Here is a 20324-nt window from a genome sequence, read left to right as displayed (position 1 = left end):
TACAACATCTTTCTACCCATATGCATTTTATAAAAAACGGTTACAAACGCTTTTCAAAGACCAACTCGACCGATCCAAGGCAACGTGTTCCTTTAAAGAAGAAAACAATCTGGTCAGAGAATTAGACTTTTCTTCGATGCCTATTCTTCCAAGCTTTAGGACTTCCTTGTATGCCTATTTTGTTTATCCGTAATCTTTCTTTTTTTCTCTGCAATACTTTCTAGTTCTAGTTTTTTCTTTTTATTCCAGTTTTATCCTTGTATTTTGTCTTTTTCTGTCAAGTTTTTAAAATAGTTTTTGCTTCTCTGCGCACTGCGGCCGAGCCTATTGTATTCTGCCAACTACAGGATACACTATGGCTTAAACAATAGCAAAACAATATCTCAAACAATGGTTCAAACTATAGCCTATAATGACTCAGACTGCCTTCTCATTAACTGGTATACGTTTGTCTGCATCGTTAGTGTCCAACTTTTGGAGCCTTTGTTTTATGCGTTAAGAGACTCCCCAGCAGGCCCGATTTCCATATAAGACACAATGTCGACATCGGACACTGTCAAGGCATGGTATCCTCGCTTTCGCCCCAGCGGTCTGTAAACGTAAAAACAAAACAACTGTTCAATATATTTTTCCCGAAACACGTGAAAAGGGCCTTGTCACACGAGGCAACTTTTACATTTGGGCAACCGACTTCAGTGCACACTGAAAACATCACATAGTCAACCATTATTTGTGCATCTTATACAGGACCACTTTGGAAGCACATGACTATCAAACAATGTCTTGAGAGATCCCAAATAATTTTAACATTGAAAAAACTTTATGAAATTGCAAAACTCAACAAAGCTCAAGTTTAGTTTTTAATTCAAAATAAAAAGGAATCTTATTTTTGCTATCGTCCAGACTATATAAAAACACACATACAATAGGCCTATTCTATATTATAGGCTACTCACATTCTAGGGACACAAGGCCGGTACGGACGTCGTGCTCCTGGTGGCGGAATGATGTCCGAGGATGCGTTTCGGGCAATAACTCCAGTTTGCCGGTCCTCGGGTGTCGACGACGGGCCACTAAGCTGAGGCTGCACGGGTGCCTTCTTACTGCTGTTCTCCTCCTGTGCGTTGTTACTTCTTTTCTCCTCCGGATGTTGATCAGAACTTTCCTCCTTGAATCGTCTGTATGGAGTCTCACCGGCCATATCCGTTCAAGCCGACTTTTTAAAAATACAAATTACAACAATTTCATCGTTTTTGAGGCACTGTGGACAGTTTGGTATTTAAATCAAAATATTACTTTAGATTGAAAAAACCTTCCTTAGTAAAACTAGATTACCAGCCTGTCAGCCAAGACTACACTCAATTATTATGCTAAGTAAACAACAGTAAAAACCAGTCACAAGCAATGTTAATATGGCAGGCATGGAAGGTTTTTTTTCTACTTCTACGTGATACTCGGCAATGTCCTTTTGGCCAGTATATAGCGTGTAAAAAAAGAAACAGGAATTTTCCTGGAAATTATTTTGCCCCTGGTTTTAAGACACCTGATGGGATACCAGGAAGCGTTTTTTTTTTTTACCGTGGAAGAAGATATATCACGATGCTTCACACAATCTATTTCTATATAAACCAAAACATTACAAGAAGTGGTGAGCAATAATTTAGACTTGTAAATTTGCTCCTTCCAATAGTCTAGACACATGTTGTACATGGCTTCCCTTTGCTTGGCTTCCTTCCCTGGGAAAAACTTTGGTCCAAATTTCCTACAATTAGCAGTTTCTAAGAAAGCAGCCCCTGGTATATCTCACTAGTCAGGACGCGTGGCTGTGGTTTCCTTTTCCCGGAAAACAATCCTTCCGTATATAATGCTTACATTAAAGGAACACTTTTGCCGTGAATCGGACGAGCTGGTATATATTAAAAAAGCATTTGGTTAGAAAGATGTTGTAAAAGTAGAATACATGTACAATGATCCACGCAAACATGCCTCGAAATTGCACGGTTTTCATTTTACCTCGTCGACTAACACGGTTGGCCATCTCCCAAATTATGGCCGACCGTGTTAGTTCGCACAGTAAAAGGAAAACCACGCAATTTCGAGGCAAAATTTGTCTGAATCATTGTATTCTACTTTAAAAAATACCTTTCCAACCATTATGCATTTTATTAAAATAAAATAAACAGTTACGAATGCTTTTTATATGACCAACTCGTCCGATCCACGACAACGTGTTCCTTTAAAGGCAGTGGACACTATTGGTAATTGTCAAAGAATATCCTTCACATTTGGGGTATCTCAACATATATGCGTAAAATAACAAACATGTGAAAATTTGAGCTCAATCGGTCTTCGAACTTGCGAGATAATAATGAAAGAAAAAACACCCATGTCACACGAAGTTGTGTGCGTTTAGATGGTTGATTTCGAGACCTAAATTTCTAAATCTGAGGTCTCGAAATCAAATTCAAGTTACTTCTTTCTCGAAAACTACGTCACTTCAGAGGGAGCCGTAAGTTTCTCGCAATGTTTTATACCATCAACTTCTCCCCATTACTCGTCATCAAGAAAGGTTTGCTAAAAATTATTTTGAGTAATTACCGATAGTGTCCACTGCCTTTAAACTGAGATGCAAACTGTCTACTGATTCACCTTTTTGGGTTCATGTTATAGGCCTACTTCCATAATCTATCTGATTGTTCAAGAAAAAAAGCAAGACTGTTATAATTATTCTGTCTCCCAGGATGACACGAAAGTGTAATGCCGCCAGTGCTAACACTGTTAAAAGTCACTCATAAAAATATTATTACTCTGGTGGGATAAAATAAAATTTAATGTTTAACAAAACGTAAACTCTTTTGTAATCAAATCAAAGTAATAAATTATAAATGAGACCTCCAGCCAGCTTAATTTGCCAAAACCTACTCCACATAACCCAAAATGATTAAACTCACTTCAAAAAAAATATGCAAATCGTTGCAATAGCTGTACTTCCTTGCTTTTGAAGTTTCTAGGAAATCACTCCGATAATAATATCAGATACAGTTTCAACTTTTAGTCCAAAGTGTGGTGTGTGTGTGTGTATGGAATGGCGGTTCAATAATTAATTTTCTGATTCAGACGCTCGCTGTTTAGAAGACACAAACGCATTCGTGCGTCCCACAACGCGCACCCCGTAATAATTTTGCGTTTGAAACTCCCTCGATTTTTGATAATTATTTATTAGGCGCTTTTATTAGAAGCGCGCCCCCTCGACACTCAAGTCCGTCTCACGCACCGAACTAGATTTGATTCAAGTCCCGTTCTCGTGCGAGAGGTCTCTGAGCACAATAATATTATGCATTTTTAAGGCAAATTAATATTATTTTCCGTCAAAATGTAGCAGCTATTCCATGCACTGCAGGTTTGGAAAATTTTCTGACGTAAATACTAGGCGATGGGACTCAAAATAAAAGGACCTTCACGGGATTGGGACTTGAGCCAAGTCTAGGATAGTTTTTAGTTTCTACACGGCGCTCGACTGGTGGCGCTATGCTATTTTAAAAATGGCGGCGCCCATACGAAGTATAATCTTTCCCTCCGTTCTTCTATTTTTGTACATTTCAGTTGGAATAGGAGCTTTTAATTCAGATATTGACCCATCGGACAATGTGGCATTTCATTCAGGAAACCAACAAAATGTACAATTTGGAGCGGCAAAGCCAAGAAGGTTGGTAAAGTTACTGATTTTTATTTTAGATTTTAAATTTTTAAAATTAAATTAAAAAACAAAACAAACTGACAAATAATTTTTCAGAAATCTAAACAAAAAAGTGCACACTGCAATTGGGGGGGGGGGGGGGGGCGACTGCAAGTACTGTGCCTGTGCGGCTGTGTAACTTAAGGCCAAGCGTAGAATGCCTATTTAATCTCATTGAGGTAAATTAGATTATATTATTTTCATATCGAATGAAAAAGTGGTGGCGCCATACGGAAACTTTTCCTAATTGTATGCTCAAAAAGTAACGTGGAGTACGCTCAACATTGCACAAAGTAGTTGTGATAATGTAACGGCTGTCGGGAGGAGGGTTATGTTATCGCAACTAGTGCACAAGCCACTGTGCATTCACTGCATGGCATTGGCAGCCACTAAATTATAACTATTATTATTTTAAAAGGGGGGGGGGGGTAGAAAGAAAAGGAAACCCAGCAGTAAATACAAACCAGGGAAACAAAGTCAACTGAGCTTTTAATTAGAACTTTCCCATTGCATATAATAATACTAATACAGTAATAGTACATGTAGTTAGTCCAAGTACTGTTCAAAGACAACAAAGCAGTGTTACTAACATTGTTTTACTTACAGTTTTACTTGCCGGCAGTTGTCGTCAGGCTTTTAATGCATCCACCCTCTTGCACGTGAACTATATAACTTATTAGTGATCTTTGTAACCGTCTCATTTAAAAACCAAGGTTTCTCCTCTACGATGTCAATCACGGTGAGGGTTTCAACCTAAGGCGAGATGTCTACATGCGGATAGCCAACCTGCTGAGAAGGCTCAGGCAGGATGAAGACTGGGTGCTCGTGCTACCCCCTTGGGGGGGCCTGTACCATTGGAAGACTCGCTCCTTGGAGCAGATCAGAATTCCCTGGTCAACCTTCTTCAATGTGGAGAGCTTGAATCGCTTCATCCCAGTGATCGAGTTTGATGAGTTTGTGAAAGGTGAAATATTACAGTTGTAGCTTGACATGCCGCAAGGGCGGCGGTTGGCCCTACCTCTAATTAAAAAGAATGAGCATTCTCTAAAATACTATGGCGTATTATGGCCTAGCGGTTAAAAGAGCACCGGATTCAAACTCTGGTGTTTATGATCAGCAGAGTGTGGGTTAGAGTCTCAGTCGTGAAACCAATGTCCTTAAGCAAGACACTTAATATTTACATCCAGCTCTGTTTATATATCCCTGTCAAGAACATGTCTTTCCTAATGCAGACCTTGAACTTTGCTCTTGAAGGGGCACAGCAATTATTTTTCTCTGGTACGGAGCACTTCTATAGGGAAAATGCGAGTTTGTATCGGAACTTTGAAGAGGGCACCACAGCAAAAAGCACAGGGCACCACAGCAACTGCTGTAGGTGCCAGGGATTATTTTTAGGGGCCTGCTACTGCAGCTTGCAATGTTGAAAGTTGAAGGCGGGCTCTGCAAAATTAAAAACAAAGTTCTTTAAAGGCAGTGGACACTATTGGTATTTGTCAAAGACTAGTCTTCACAGTTGGTGTATCTCAACATATGCATAAAATAACAAACCTGTGAAAATTTGAGCTCAATCGGTCGTCGAATTCGCGAGATAATAATGAAAGAAGAAAAAAAATCCTTGTGTCACGAAGTTGTGTGCTTTCTGATGCTTGATTTCGAGACCTCAAATTCTAAACTTGAGGTCTCGAAATCAAATTCGTGGAAAATTACTTCTTTCTCGAAAACTACGTCACTTCAGAAGGAGCTGTTTCTCACAATGTTTTATACCATCAACCTCTCCCCATTACTCGTAATCAAGTAAGGTTTTATGATGATAATTATTTTGAGCAATCACCAATAGTGTCCACTGCCTTTACCTCATTTATTTATTGACCATTTCTCAGAATCTGGCCAGGCAGTGATAGACCAGATTCTATACCTCCAGGGATACAAGGAGGGTTGGACCAACGGCAAGTGGGAGGAGAAGATTGACGAGCGAGAGTGCATTGACCCGCCCTCGTACCAACCAGATGGAAAGGGTCTCTACAGAGGCTGGTTTTGGGGGTACTCGGACGTCTACGCCAAAGCATTCAAATGTTTGTCAGTGCAGGGGATGGCTGGTATAATGGCGCCGATTCTATTGCACAATGTGACTACCAGAAGGTCAGTAAGAAAAGCCAAAGGTTGTGAAGTCGAGCCCATCTGTCATATTTATCAAATTCTGATTTGAATTTGTCAAGGAAAAGCTTGGGGGAAAATAGATGGGTGATTTTTTTTTTAAAGATCTTGCTAGCTACTGAAGACTCTGATAATTTCACAGGGTTATTTTTGTATATGTTTTGGTCAAAAGTGCTGATACTGGTCATTGACAAATTTTTAAACGTTGGCCAAAGGGTATTATATAATCATTCCCCGACTACTCCTTTTAAAAAGTGTTGAATTTATGTCTTTTAAAATGGAACTAGGTCAGTCTTTGTAGATAGGGGAGAGAAGTTGCTGCATGACCGCTATGGGGATGCTTCTTATTGGGCCGTAAGTACACTAAGAATTTTGACTTTATTACGTTGTCAAACATTGTACCTTCCTTTAGGTCTGTGTTCATTGATCGTGCTGAGGAAATGCTCCATGATTACTATGGACAAGTGGATTACTGGAACGTAAGTGGCCATACTTCAACAATTGCTGGAAAAAATTGTCAGTAAAATAGTCCCACAAAAAACGGTTTGTTTATGGACATACTTAAAACATTTCTTGAACAAATGTTGGTAAAATAGTACCCACGAACAGCTTGTTTTTGAAGGATGGTATATTTCATCTGATCAGTTATCTTATTTGATCCTGGGTCCTAGCTTGGATCCATGTATCAAACAACCCTGTTATAAAACTCTTTTCTGAAGCATGGCCATGCATTCAAATTCTGTGGCATTTTGTGGTCTAGGCCAACGGACCTCCAGCTATGATGTTGTCAGCAGCAGAGTGTGAGTTCGAATCCCGCTCATGACACTTGCCCCCTTAAGCAAGGCACTTTAATAGCTTTCTTGGGAAGGTAGTGCATTCTGCTCCACCAGCCAGTCTCCTACTAGATAATACCCATGCCTACATCCTTGTGAATTGTGAAGGGGAAAACCCTGTTCCAGACCCTGGTGTTAAATGGCAACATGCCCCTGGGGCCCCTGGGTTGACTACCCGAATCAGTGCAGCCCCAACCTTGAAGTGGCCGTCGGTGACCTTGTGATGCTAGGCAACCTCTCAACAACTAAAATCCAAACAAAAAACACTTCCATCTTCCACCTTTGAGGGAGCCTAATAAGTAATGAGCTCATCAGAATTTTCAAGGTTCCATGTTTGTTTACAGGAATCAGGAAGGCATACATTTTTTTTAACCTAAAAAGACATTACAGTCAACACGTTTTTTCAAAACTAGATGTTCTTTGATTGATGTGATTATTTTGTTTTGTACAATCTGTGTGCGTTTGTCTTTTCTGTGATTTGTTGTTTGTTTATTATTTTTCTTTTGTAGGCAAGGAGAAGTATGAGATTTGCCAAACATTTACGAGACATCGGGGACGAGTTCAGAGCAAATAGTCTTGAATCTACGGATGAGAAGGACAAGACTCAAACAACAGAAGACTGGAGGGAAATGAAGGTAAGGTCGAGTGCAGATACAATTATTTTCTTGATTTGGGGTTGAACAAAGAAAAAATTACTAGAGATGGACTTGAACCAAAGACCTCCAGATTAACGCCCTGGCTCAGTTAAGTGTAGCCGACATCTTGGAGTGGACGTCCTTGGGCTTGTTATGTTAGGGGATCTCCCATAAAAGAAGTGTATACAAATATACATCATGATGCATTTAGTGCCTTTGGAAAAGGTTCAGGTTGGGAATATATCTAAGCTTCCAAAAACCAACGATGATAATAACTTCGTTTATCGTTTATGTCCACCTATAATCACCATTCTACTCTAGGTCATTTTCAGCAGCATCAACCCTGGTGAGGAACATTTATCTCCATCTATGACAACATTCAAGCTAAACATAAAAATCTGGCCTGTTCAAACAAGCATACTCACACAATCCTAATTGGTCCTCCTCCTCAAGCGCCATGAGCACCCATTTAGGTGAATACCTGCCCTATATTATAAGTTTTCATGATTTTATTATTGTTATCTTATTCCCCCCGCCCTCTCCCCCACCCTTTCTTTATTGACAGCCGAAACCAGGCTCTGCACTCGGAGGGCCCTACCTTGCAGTCCACTTGCGACGAGAAGATTACGCTCGGAGTAAAAGAAAAGAAGTTGCTACATTACCGAGAGCGGCTGAACAGATTAAGGCGGCCCTAATTAAGTATGATCTGAGGAAGGTCTTTGTAGCTACTGATGCTCCTAAGCATGGTAAGTTTGCTATACAGTCTGGAAAAGTGTCTGGTGAGAAAAAAAAAACCAGCAAGGGGCAAGAAAAAGACCAAGACCAACCGCTCGTGAATTAATCCAGACCTCTTGAAGTAAATAACTTGATGTGAGGAATTTATAAATATTTACCATCCTAATCACTTACATTATTTTTACCAACCATTTTGAAACCATTCGATTACATGGGCTGTCACAGTGTATAGTGGCAAAATAGAGCACATAACAGATTTAAATTTGTATTGTGTACGATACATATACTGAACTGCATGGCAGTGAACCAAAACTATCCACTAAAATACAACAGCTTCGTCTAAGAACTAGCAGGGCACTCTCATACAAAAACACCAAATAACCTGTCTCTCAGCTTATCACCTGGTCACCAATAAATAGAAGGAAAAATAGGGAAGACAAAAGCTCAGCTATACAGATGTAGTTACCAGGGATATCGCGATGCTTGCATTTGATCTTCCTAACTAAATGAGCGATAGACAAGAATGGGCAAGTCTCATCATGATTCCGACCTCGGTCGGCTAGAGAGAGAGAGAGAGAGAAATGTATATCTATTTACCACATGATATCATAGTTCAATTTGGCATGGTGTGTATTAAAGGGAAGGTACACTATTGGTAATTGTCAAAGACCAGTGTTCTCACTTGGTGTATCTCAACATATGCATAAAATAACAAACCTGTGAAAATTTTAGCTCAATTGGTCATCGGAGTAAGGGAGAACATGATGAAAGAGAAAACACCCTTGTTGGACGAATTTGTGTGTCTCAGTTAGGAGTAAAAGACTTCTAGCTAGAAGTCTTTTATGATTTTAGTGAGAAATTACCTCTATTTCAAAATCTATGCTACTTCAGAGTGAGCCGTTTCTCACAATGTTTTATACTATCAACAGCTCTCCAATGCTCGTTACCAAGTCAGTTTTAAAGTTAATATTTGTTTTGAGTAATTACCAAACGTGTACCTTCCCTTTAACCCTTTTGCACTCGTATCACATGTGGTGTCTGACAGTCTGTGCACAGGAACCATCTCTGGACACAAGAGGGTGCTGTTACCATACCCCATAATCTTGACTTGCTATAGCCTTTAAAAAAAAATGTTGATGAAACTCCTACCCACAGAAATCAAAGAATTGAAAAAGCTGTTACCAGACTACAAAGTCTACAACTATGTTCCTCCAAAAGGCATTCTGGAGAATTTTAAAGATGGCGGAGTGGCCATTATAGATCAATGGATATGTGCTCATGCAAGGTTAGTTGTTAAACTGTTTAGCTGGTTCTGAAGTTTGTTCTTTAACTTTGAAGGAGCACAGCAAACGTGCCCAAACTAAACTATGGTAGACCGTGTCCAAATTAGCGGCCACAGCCCTGGCTACAGCTCTGGCTACAGCTAGATTTATGCATCACCATGCCTTGAGGTATAGGACGTCCTTTAGCCGTAGCCGCCAATTCAAATTTGGCCTTAGACGTAGCCAAGTGGTAACTACACCGTTTTCCCTGGTGACATCTAGGGATGTTTTAAAGGAATGACATATCTGACCTAATTTACATTAGATGCTTAGGTCTTGAGAAATTTTGTGATATGTGTGACTCTCAGTGCCAAACGAGGCATGTCCTGCCAAAACTGGGTTTTTATAGGCCCTTCCAGTAGATTAGAAGAAGAATTTTTAACAGCACCCAGTTAAGGCTGATTGGGTATTAATGTCTCTCAACATATGAAATGTCAAATCATTTGTGTGTATCATTTCCAAATTGTGTTCCATTTTCCCGTCAGTGTCTTGTTCTAGTACCTAGGATTTTTACCCTATACATGTATTTAGAACCAAAAATTATAAGTAGTACTAAAAACTTAAATCATGTTTTGTTTCAACAAATGTACGTCCACAGGTATTTTATGGGAACGGGCGGGTCCACCTTCTCATTTCGCATCCAAGAGGAGAGACAGATTCTTGGGTTTGACACGAAGATGACCTACAATCGTTTTTGTGGTGACACAGAGCCAGAGGATTGCGAGCAGCCGTCAGTCTGGAAGATAGTCTACGATTAATGAAAGCTTTTTGTCCACTTATACGGTGGTCAAACGGCAAGTTTATTTTCTAGGTAAAAACTACTTTTTCGGTAGACGTATTTATTTTTGTACATCTTGGCACGATTATATTGAGCTACTTAACCAAAAATATTTTCTGATAAACTGAGCCACCACTGTATTTGTGAATTAGGCCGTGTCCGAAACGGCAACTTCGGCTACAGCTACGGCTAGATCGCGCGCGTCTGCTATTCTTCAACACTGGTAGAGGCGCTGATCTAGACGTAGCTGTAGCCGAAGTCGTCGTTTCGGACACGGCCTTAGGTACTAAGTTCGCATTTTCAGTTTCATTCTTTTGTCAGGGTCTTGTGGTATGCAAATTCTGCTTTTGATATGCGGGAACATTAATTATCTCATGTTTATGCATCACTAAGAAATTGATGAAACAAATTGTTACCAAAACCAAAAATAACTTTACTTACATACCTAACATTTTACTATGTGTTTTGATACACTGTACAGCATTGATAACTAAGTTAATGACAAAATAATTTCAATTTTTTTTTTCAAAAACATTGTACAATAGTATCAGTTAAAAGCAGTGGACACTATTGGTAATTACTCAAAATAATTATTAGCATAAAACCTTACTTGGTAACAAGCAATGGGGAGCTGTTGATAGTATAAAACATTGTGAGAAACGGCTCCCTCTGAAGAAGCGTAGTTTTTGAGAAAGAAGTTATTTTCCACGATTTCGAGACCTCAGATTTAGAATTTGAGGTCTCGAAATCAACCATCTAAATGCACACAACTTCGTGTGACAAGGGTGTTTTTTCTTTCATTATTATCTCGCAACTTCGATGACCGATTGAGCTCAAATTTTCACAGGTTTGTTATTTCATACATATGATGAGATACATCAAGTGAGACGACTGGTCGTTGACATTTACCAATAGTGTCCACTCTCTTTAATATTTATAATATATACCCTTGCATTTGAGTATGATGTATGATGAACAGCGCCCTCTCTGAGGCAAAAGGTGGCAGATCATCCGCTGTCTTTGCCAAATAGGGCGATTTGTTTGTCAGCAATAGAATGTTCTACAGTAATGCAAATGTTATGAGACATTTATACAGCGCATAAGCAAAGGCAGTAACCTCTGTGCGCATTCAACACAGAACATAAAACAAAGCAATGTTATAAACATTTTGATTCAAACCAGGTGAGTCTTAGAAAGTCGTACGACTACCGCGATATTAATTATTTCCTGCAATGGAATTTGGTTTTATAGATTTTAAACATGTTCTTGCCACCATGTAGATACCGTGTTATTGTGTTGGTAAAGTTATAAAACCTGTGTGTGTGCTCACTGACCAAAATGTCACATTTTTAAATAAATATTTCCCCCAGCAATTTGTTTCATATATTTGTTATGTAAGAAGAAATTACCTTTTCTGAAAAAAATGTCTTCCAGCATTGTAACTAAGTATTAATTTGTTAATACTTTTTTAAAGTTATGTTCGCTTAAATCACATTCACTTTGTATTGGCAATAATTAAAGTTATTTGTTAACTGTACTTAAATTGACTAACAACTGCATTTGAAGTTTTATTAAAACTCACCACGACTAAATTTACACAATTAATGTTTCTCTACATCATTTTGCCAATTTCTGTAAACAATGTTCTTTGTAACGGGTCACGCAACATTTTGTTTCTGAAAGAAGAAATGACCTTTTCTATACATTTTGTCCACAACAATACCCCAATGTTCCCCCAGTTTTTAACAGGAAACAGTGTAATGAGATTTCATGCATATAAGTTATGCCCATGTGCTTACAAGAAATAAGTGTTGTCAAACACTTTCTCCTGATATTGCAGTGATTCAGATGGGGGGGGGGGTATCCTGCCACCACTTTTACACTAATTTTTACCAAAAGGAGTATCCCGTTTCAGTAAATTAGATCTCTTTTCAGTTTATCCCAAATATTAATTTATTTTATAACAAATGAAACAATTTGCAGGATACAGAAATATTTCCCAGATGGTTACAGTCAGTTGGTGCAGGTTTTTTTCTTTCTAAGGCCGTGTCCGAATTGACGGCTTCGGCTACAGCTACGGCTAGATCGCGCGTACACTGACAGACGCGCTGATCTAGCCGTAGCTGTAGCCAAAGTCGCCAATTCGGACACGGCCTAAGTTAGGCCTAGTACAACCTTAAATAGCGCCCTCTTGGGGCGTTTGGAATGCCTTACCTAGGGATGTAACTGGCCTATTTTGCGTTTCGGGTTTCGGGATTTCGATTATCTCCAGCGCAGTGGCCAGACATTTTTGGTGGGGGGGGGGGGGGGGGGTTGCTATTTACCGTTCCGAACTACTCATTTGTATAATTGTCAATCTCCTTGGGGTGGGGCGGTCGTGGCCCTTGCCCACCTCTGGCTACGTAGGCTATTTCACTACTTTAAAAAGTTTTTGACCATGTAGCCTGGCCGAGTGAAATGTGTGTCCCTGATTGTGGAGGTAGCTAACTCCATGCTCGGAATTTCCTTCCTCTATGCTTTGATGTACACACAATAACCATGAACTCAGTAGTGAAATCAAGTCTAATATTGTAAACACATAAACAAAATGGAGGTTGCACATAGGCAGCAGAGTGAGGGTTCGAATCCCCAGCCGTGACACTTGTGTCAGCAAGAGACACTTTGCCATTGCTTCGTCCTTCGGATGGGACGTACAGCCGTTGGTTTCATGTGTTGTGCAAACGCATGTAAACGAATCCAGTGCATTTAATGAAAAGAGAAGGGGTTCGCCCCGGTGTACCTGGCTGGCTTGGCAGCTTATTGCGCGCGCCACAGCACGGCAAGCTTGCAAACCATTACAGTGTGCTGACGATTAGGTCTCGCACCGCTTTGTATCCTTTGGGAAAAGGCACGTAATTATGGTTATTATGATTACTTGAAGTGTAGATAAATGATCATGAGCTTCAAGTTCAAGTGAACCCCCCTTGGATACAATGTCCAAGTTTTGTTTTTCTGAATAACTGTGGTTTGTGGTCACCACATTTCTTTCCCCGCAGAAGAATGCTGTATGTCATCAATCGACACCATTAAGGAGAACTTTACAATTCATCCAAGACTAATAATTAGTTCACCTTCCAGGAAAACCAACACCATGTTTTGTTTCTGACACATAACAACAAATACAGGGCTGAATGAAAGAGCCAAAGGTTACACCCCTATATATAGACCTTTATCATGCTGCCTCCATCTTGGTCTTGTCCCTTGAATCGAACAACAATAATGAATGCTTATAATTATTTTGCAAATGGGAACCAGACTATTTTGTTCTTCCAGCCTCGGTTTGGTAACATTGATATCATTGGGAGAAATGCAAGATGGCTGCACAACGATAAAGGTCGAGAGGTTAGAATGTTTAAAGGAACACGTTGCCTTGGAATGGTTGAGTTGGTCTTTGAAAAGCGTTTGTAACCGTTTGTTATAAAATGCATAAATATGTTTAAAATGACATTTTAAAAGTAGAATATAATGATCCACACAAGTATCACTCGAAATTGCGTGGTTTTCCTTTTACCTCGTCGACTAACACGGTCGGCCATTTATGGGAGTCTAATTTTTGACTCCCATAAATGGCCGACCGTGTTAGTTCGCAAAGTAATAGGAAAACCACGCAATTTCGAGGCAAATTTGTGTGGATTATTGTATTCTACTTTTAAATCATCTTTCTAACCATGCATTTTATAACAAACGGTTACAAATGGCTAATTGGTTTTCCTGTCATTATAAACTACGGAAGCGTATATTGCCGCCACATCAATAAAAACACACATCTCTTATCGTGTACTAAACCTACACAAATCTGAGAAGCGTTACCGTAACGCTTCTCATAATATTACAAATTTGGGAGGCATAAGAACTGATTTTTCGTACGTATGCACATTACTTCGAAATGAAATGTTTCTCAAAATGCTTTATAACGATAGAAAGCTGTATAGGCTTCTAACCAAAAGTTGTTATTGCCATTGTTTATCTTCCCTTTAAACACCAGCAAGTGAAGTGTTGACGTCACCTGGTGTAACTTACAATATAATAATTGTCAAGTTACAAAACAATTTGCACCCAAACACAGGGTTCGTAAAGAAAAGAGAACATTAACGATTAAGGACACACTGCGCGGGACCTTTTGTGTGAGGAGGGTTCACGGAGTGCTTTTGATATGGGCTGGGTCACGTACATGAGCAATATTCATTGTGAAGTTATCCGACTGTCATTGTTTGATGCGATTGTGGTGTTGGGCGATTTCTTGAGTTACCTTGGAGGGGCATATTGAAAGGTATGTTCCTGGAGATCATTCACCCCCAATGTGAGTGAGTTTAAAGGCACTGGACTTACTCAAAACATAGAATAGAGCAATAACTGTTAGCATGAAAACTTACTTAACGAGCAATGAGTTGTTGATTGTATAAATCATTATGAAGTTACGGCTTCCTCTTAAGTTCGAGAAATAGTTACTTTCGCGATCAAATAACAAAAGACTTCAGCTGAGGCCTTTTATTATGCATCTAAAAGTACACAAAGTAATGCAACAAAGGTGTTTTTTCTTTCATTATTCTCCCGCAACTTCGATGACCAATTGAGCCAAAATGTTCACATGTTTGTTATATGCATATTATGTTGGGATACACCAAGTGAGAGTATATGTCTTTGACACCAACGATGTCCAGCAGTGCCTTTAAGGTTCCAATGACAAGGGCTTGGGTGGCCGGTTTATGGTCCATGGTCAATAGAGTGAAGAAAGGGATCACTCGAGGGAAGTGAACAGTGGGTTAAGTTTTGCGATGTTAAATTGACAATCATTATTTTGTTCGTTATATACGGAATTCATTTCAAATTCATTTTCGAATTACGATTGGGATTGATCGCAACATATGATAGTCTTGCTTCAAGACGTTTGGCGCTACTTTTCCCCCATACCATTTCACAACGTCTGTTTGCCTCACACCAGTTACTGATGTCGGCGGGCTAAAGGTAGATTTGTCAAGTAATTGGTACTTAGAATACTTAAAAAGAGATGAAGAAGCATATATTTGTATGAAGTCAATGTTGAAAACTGTTTACAATTTCAGGTTGGTACACAGCCCATGCACGGGAAGAAAAAAAGAGATGGAGAGAACTCTTATGGCAGTGGAAACTATTGGTAAACACTCAAAATAATTATTAGCGTAAAACTTTACTTTGTATTGAGTAATGGGGAGAGGTTGATGGTATAAAACATGGTGAGAAACAGCTCCCTCTGAAGTAACGTAGTTTTCGAGATAGAATACATTTTCCACGAATTTGATTTCGAGATCTCATAATTAGAATTTGAGGTCTCGAAATCAAGCATCTGAGAAAGCACACAACTTCATGTGACAAGGGTGTTTTGTTCTATCATTATTATCTCGCAACTTCGACCACCAATTGAGCTACAATTTTCACAGGTTTGTTATTTTATGCATATGTTGAGATACACCAATTGAGAAGACTTGTCTTTGACAATTACCAATAGTGTCCCGGGTCTTTAATTTGTTGTGGTATGACACGGCCTGACCAGGGTGCTCGCCTGCCCAAAAGTCCACGGAATGTACAAGTTCACTGTTTTCTTTACCCTTCCCCTCCCCATCTTCTCACAGTATTCATCCAACTTACTGAAGAGCATGGAAGGCAATCTTAAAAAATATATCTTTTACACCCAATATACAAGATCATGATTTGATGTTTGGTTGAATGTTAGATGATCTTCAAGGGAACTCGGCAAACTATTTAAAAAAATACGCTAGCAACAGCAATCTCTCTTAAACAAACATTGGTTTGGACGAAGTTTATGATTACGAATTGCACAAAATCAAGAAATACGTTTTTCTCGTCATTGTGAAATCAGCAGCTAGCTTTGTAGGATTCGAACTCACAACTTTGGGATTGCAAGCTGGTGACTATAACCCTTTTCACACGGCCAAAATGTAGCCAGGGTCCCTTGCTACAAAATGTACGAGTGTGGATTGTTTATATCACCATGCGTGACTGATTTTGTGAGCTTTCACACTACAAAGTAAAAAAAAAAACTAACAACCCTTGTGCGACATGAGAGTGATATGACAAATTTCATCTAGGCACTGTTCAATAAACAAGAGTTCCTTTCACACGATGATGTAGCCCACGTCCTTGGTCAAAACTTCAGCTAGTGTAAGATTTTGTCGTAGGTCCAGACCTCCGACAAAATGTTACAATGTTGGACAAGATTTGACAAGGGACCCTGGATACTCCAAAAATTATTGTCCTTTCACACGAGGTGCATTTTGTAAAATCTTACAACCTTGCTACAATTTAGCAAGGAACCCTTGCTAAATTGCTCTCGTGTGAAAGGGGCTTAAGGCCCATGATGTTTCATACTGCCGTTATTCGACAGAAATTGCAAAAAGTTTGAAATGAGGCATATTTTGTTGTTCCCATTTGGAATGGTGTATATGAAACATTGCTTTATAAAAATGTGCCTTCCGAAACAATTCCTATTTTTTTCTGTGATACACAGCAGGTTGTGACTGCCACGAAGTTGGCTGTTGGCTCGTGCGTTTAAAGGACATTCGGTATTTTTATTTTGGTAATCACCTTTAGAAATTAATGACAATAAAAACTGCTGATTTGAAACCCACAACAGCTTTCGATAATTATAATAATAAAACTGACATTTATATTGCGCATTGATACTCTATTGCGCATTACAAGATACACAAAATGCAGATGTGAAAAAACCCACATAAACAGAGCAAGAATGAATTGAATTTGTATGAAGCATGTTCACTTCGAAGTAGGCCCACTGAGGTTATAATGGAGAAAGATATCGGTTGTCAAACCCCAAATTTTGAGTCTAAGAAACGTCTACTGTCAGAAAGTTGTATATTCCCATAACGGATTATTCTTTATAACAAAACGTTCCTTTATAGACTCAAAGCACCCGATCTGAAGGCAATTTGACCCTTTAAGTTAGGCTCAATAAAATGGCCGGTGTCAGTCCCCTCTTGCAGAGAGTGTGAAGTATTAGTGGGTAATTTGTGCAAGTGTTTAGCTGGAGGTGGTTATACTGTGTACAATATTTGTGTGCTGCATTGGGAGATGAATTCAATACGGGGCCAATCTCCAGCGAGCTGCCCTGGTGGTGAAATAGATTTAAATAATAATGTTTAAGAAAGCACAGCGAACTTGTCAATAGTTAGGGCCTATTGGAAATAATTTCATAGGTATCGCTCTTTAGCTTAAAGGTGAACCAGATTTACGAGAGAAAAAAACACTAATGATAAATTTAGATAATACTCCCATGAAAAAAAGAATGTAGACACGAAATGTGACAAAATACAAGAATGTAGGCTTATGCCTATTATAATAATACACTGGAATACAGTAATTGATTCTCTGCGCTTGTGTGGTACCGTTATATTTTCCTTGTCCTATTTGCCCATTCTTTCTCGAATTTTGCCTCTTTTTTACTTTATCGTCAAGACATCACTTATTACTATATGTATCACCCGTTCTCTACAGGTATCACAGAACATCAATCTTACGAGCAAGATGACATGTTGCTGAAAACTACGGGACCATGCAGCGAACCCGTTACAGCAGCCGCAGGGCATGAAACCCAAAACTAGCACAGTCCTTTGTTGACTAAGAAATGTCACATTCTAGATTCGTCAAACAGAAACTGTTTCCTATAGTTTCATGTTTTGTCGAACCCTCTCAGTGACAAGAGACCGAAAGCGTGATTGAGAAAAACACGCCACAAGCAAGGGTCGACCGCTTTCCCTAAATCTTTAGCTGAATGCGAGACGGGGATAACATTTTTTGTGATCAGGAGTATTAAGAGACTTTTTTTGTGAATTAGAAAGTACATTCCAGAGGTAAACCCCTGATAATGTGGGGGTAACTGACCTCGACCAGGACGAGGAAAAAAGTGTTGGACCTCTATCTCGAAGAACATTGCATAGGCCTATACCTTTTTAATTTATCAAACACAAAATTTATATAACACATACAGGTCAGTCTCATTCTCTGACGATAAGGCGTAACTGATTTGCATAATGGCAGAGAGGAGGTCTGACATTATGTTTCCACCTCGGTTTACATGAACTTAAACGGGAAAACAATCACAACAATAGTGATTGTAAAAAGTTATTTCGGGGAGCAAATTATTAACTGTATGAATTTGTTAACTGAAGTGGTGTAATTCATAGATTTTACTGTTAAAAAGGGAGAAGATAGTTTTACAGTTTGCTAATGAAACGTAAGTCATGAATCGTGTTCTTCCGGTTTGGATTGTTAAAGCGGTGCTCTTTTTGTTTGTGACTTTTGAAGAGCTCTCCCGAACGTTCCCCATTGGATTACAGTAACAATGAAAAAGGGTAATGCAACTGCACTTTTTTTCTTCTGATCCTGGTAAGATTTGATAACTGATTATGACGCATAGTGCACCGAGTGGGACAGATCGGCTTTCAGAAAAGATTAGGATCGATCGCATTAATCAAATCGGATTGACTAATTTTCGTTTTTATCCTCTGTGAATAGAGCTGTTATGGGGTATGTTATGTCGATATGTGGAACTCGGCTGATGGCAAGACCAGGGGAAAAGTCAACCGGGGCTAGACGGGGCCAACGACCCGCCTGCTTTTACCCCCCTGAACCCCGGCAACCGGTGGCCTGATGTCCCCGATAATGTTTGATTTTCAAAATTTATGTGCATGACTTCTATCGTACGATACCCCATCAGGGCATTAGTTCAACCATAGCATGCAGATGTGGTTTTTTCTAAACCGCGTAAACCAAAGCTACAATTAACAGTAATTGCCAAATAGGGACTTGTGTCTGACTGAAGTTGGTCTTGCGGTCGTGTACATTATTTGTCAATTTTGTGAGTTATTGAACACATACTTTGAGCCTTATCACTCAACCTTTTATCCGGGTCCCTGTTCTATTTTGTACAACAAAATCAAGCGCGAGCGCCCATAAAGTGAACTTAAAGGAACACGTTGCCTTGGATCGGACGAGTTGGTCTATAAAAAAGCGTTTGAAACCGTTTCTTATGAAATGTATATGGTTAGAAAGATGTTTTAAAAGTAGAATATAATGATCCACACAAGTATCACTCAAAATTGCACGGTTTTCATTTTACGTCGCGAATTTACACTGTCGGCCATTTATGGGAGTCAACTTTTTGACTCCCATAAATGGCTGACCGTGTTAGTCGACGAGGTAAAACGAAAACCACGCAATTTCGAGGCATATTTGTGCAGATCATTGTATTCTACTTTTACAACACCTTTCTAACCATATCAATTTTATAGCAAACGGTTACAAACGCTTTTCAAAGACCAACTCGACCGATGTAAGGCAACGTGTTCCTTTAATCAGAGCTGTGTGTTGAGAGAGTTGCAACAACCTGTGATTAGAAGTCATTTTCGATAAAAAGATAAAAAAAGAAAAAACACTTTTGCGCATTGGGTCACTTGTGCTACATCAGTTTGGGACCGAATGTCGTTTATCAACTTATCAAACTTATCCCACCCATGTTGCAATTCTGTCAAATATACAGTCTGAGCAAAGGTGCAACCAAGCCCTCCTTTTAAATAGTTCCGTCTGAACACTTTCCAAGTTTAGAAAATAGCATGTAATACGTTGTCTCCCCAAATATCACAGATTTCTTATTTCAATTGCCGCAATTAAAATAAGACCGAAACGTGCATGCAATGCATAAACCCTTGATCAATAAAGGTTAAGTCATTGGTGATATATACTCACAGATTGGTTTTATGGGATTGGGATTGTATTTAGGCCTATAGAAAGAAATTACAAAACATGTATGTAAAAAAAACAATGATGTTAGGGCCAATGCTTTTCATAATTATAAATAAGTCGCCTCATTATTTTCTGACCAAGTCTCCACATTATTGCAAACTATGTTACCCCTCCCCTCTTGACAATTTATGATCGTGTCTGGGTCTAAGAATTGAAGGTGCCGTCCAAGTAGCCCCCCCTCCCCACACTCAACGATGTTATGTTGTGTACAATTTGTCAAAGTGCGGGGTGATGTTTGTCGATACAAGTTTAGGGGTTAGTGACCTCGACATCATC

At 39.3% G+C, this 20324-nt stretch overlaps 2 protein-coding genes across 3 annotated transcripts; one reads left to right on the top strand and one right to left on the bottom strand.

Moving 5' to 3' along the window:
• Positions 1–7: 7 nt before the first annotated feature.
• On the bottom strand, positions 8–3120 carry LOC139937604 (uncharacterized). The gene is made up of 3 exons (XM_071932822.1): positions 2952–3120; positions 957–1216; positions 8–591 (listed from the first exon to the last, which is right to left on the bottom strand). Exons 2-3 carry the CDS (start codon positions 1199–1201, stop codon positions 489–491), a joined length of 348 nt encoding a protein of 115 aa, XP_071788923.1. The 5' UTR covers positions 1202–1216; positions 2952–3120; the 3' UTR covers positions 8–488.
• Positions 3121–3472: 352 nt separating this feature from the next.
• On the top strand, positions 3473–11769 carry LOC139937713 (GDP-fucose protein O-fucosyltransferase 2-like). Of its 2 annotated transcripts, none has more exons than XM_071932995.1 (8): positions 3473–3706; positions 4450–4700; positions 5617–5875; positions 6303–6369; positions 7233–7358; positions 7924–8104; positions 9249–9378; positions 10014–11769. In XM_071932995.1, the coding sequence occupies exons 1-8, from the start codon at positions 3543–3545 to the stop codon at positions 10171–10173; spliced, it is 1338 nt and encodes a 445-aa protein (XP_071789096.1). In that variant the 5' UTR covers positions 3473–3542; the 3' UTR covers positions 10174–11769. The 2 variants fall into 2 exon arrangements, with proteins under 2 accessions (XP_071789096.1, XP_071789097.1); XM_071932996.1 differs by lacking the exon at positions 6303–6369 and adding an exon at positions 6178–6244.
• Positions 11770–20324: the final 8555 nt, after the last annotated feature.

This window comes from Asterias amurensis, chromosome 5 (genome assembly GCF_032118995.1).
Source record: "Asterias amurensis chromosome 5, ASM3211899v1".
Lineage (NCBI taxonomy): Eukaryota > Metazoa > Echinodermata > Asteroidea > Forcipulatida > Asteriidae > Asterias > Asterias amurensis.
Note: the sequence above shows the minus strand (reverse complement) of the source record. Positions and strands in the feature narration are given on the sequence as shown.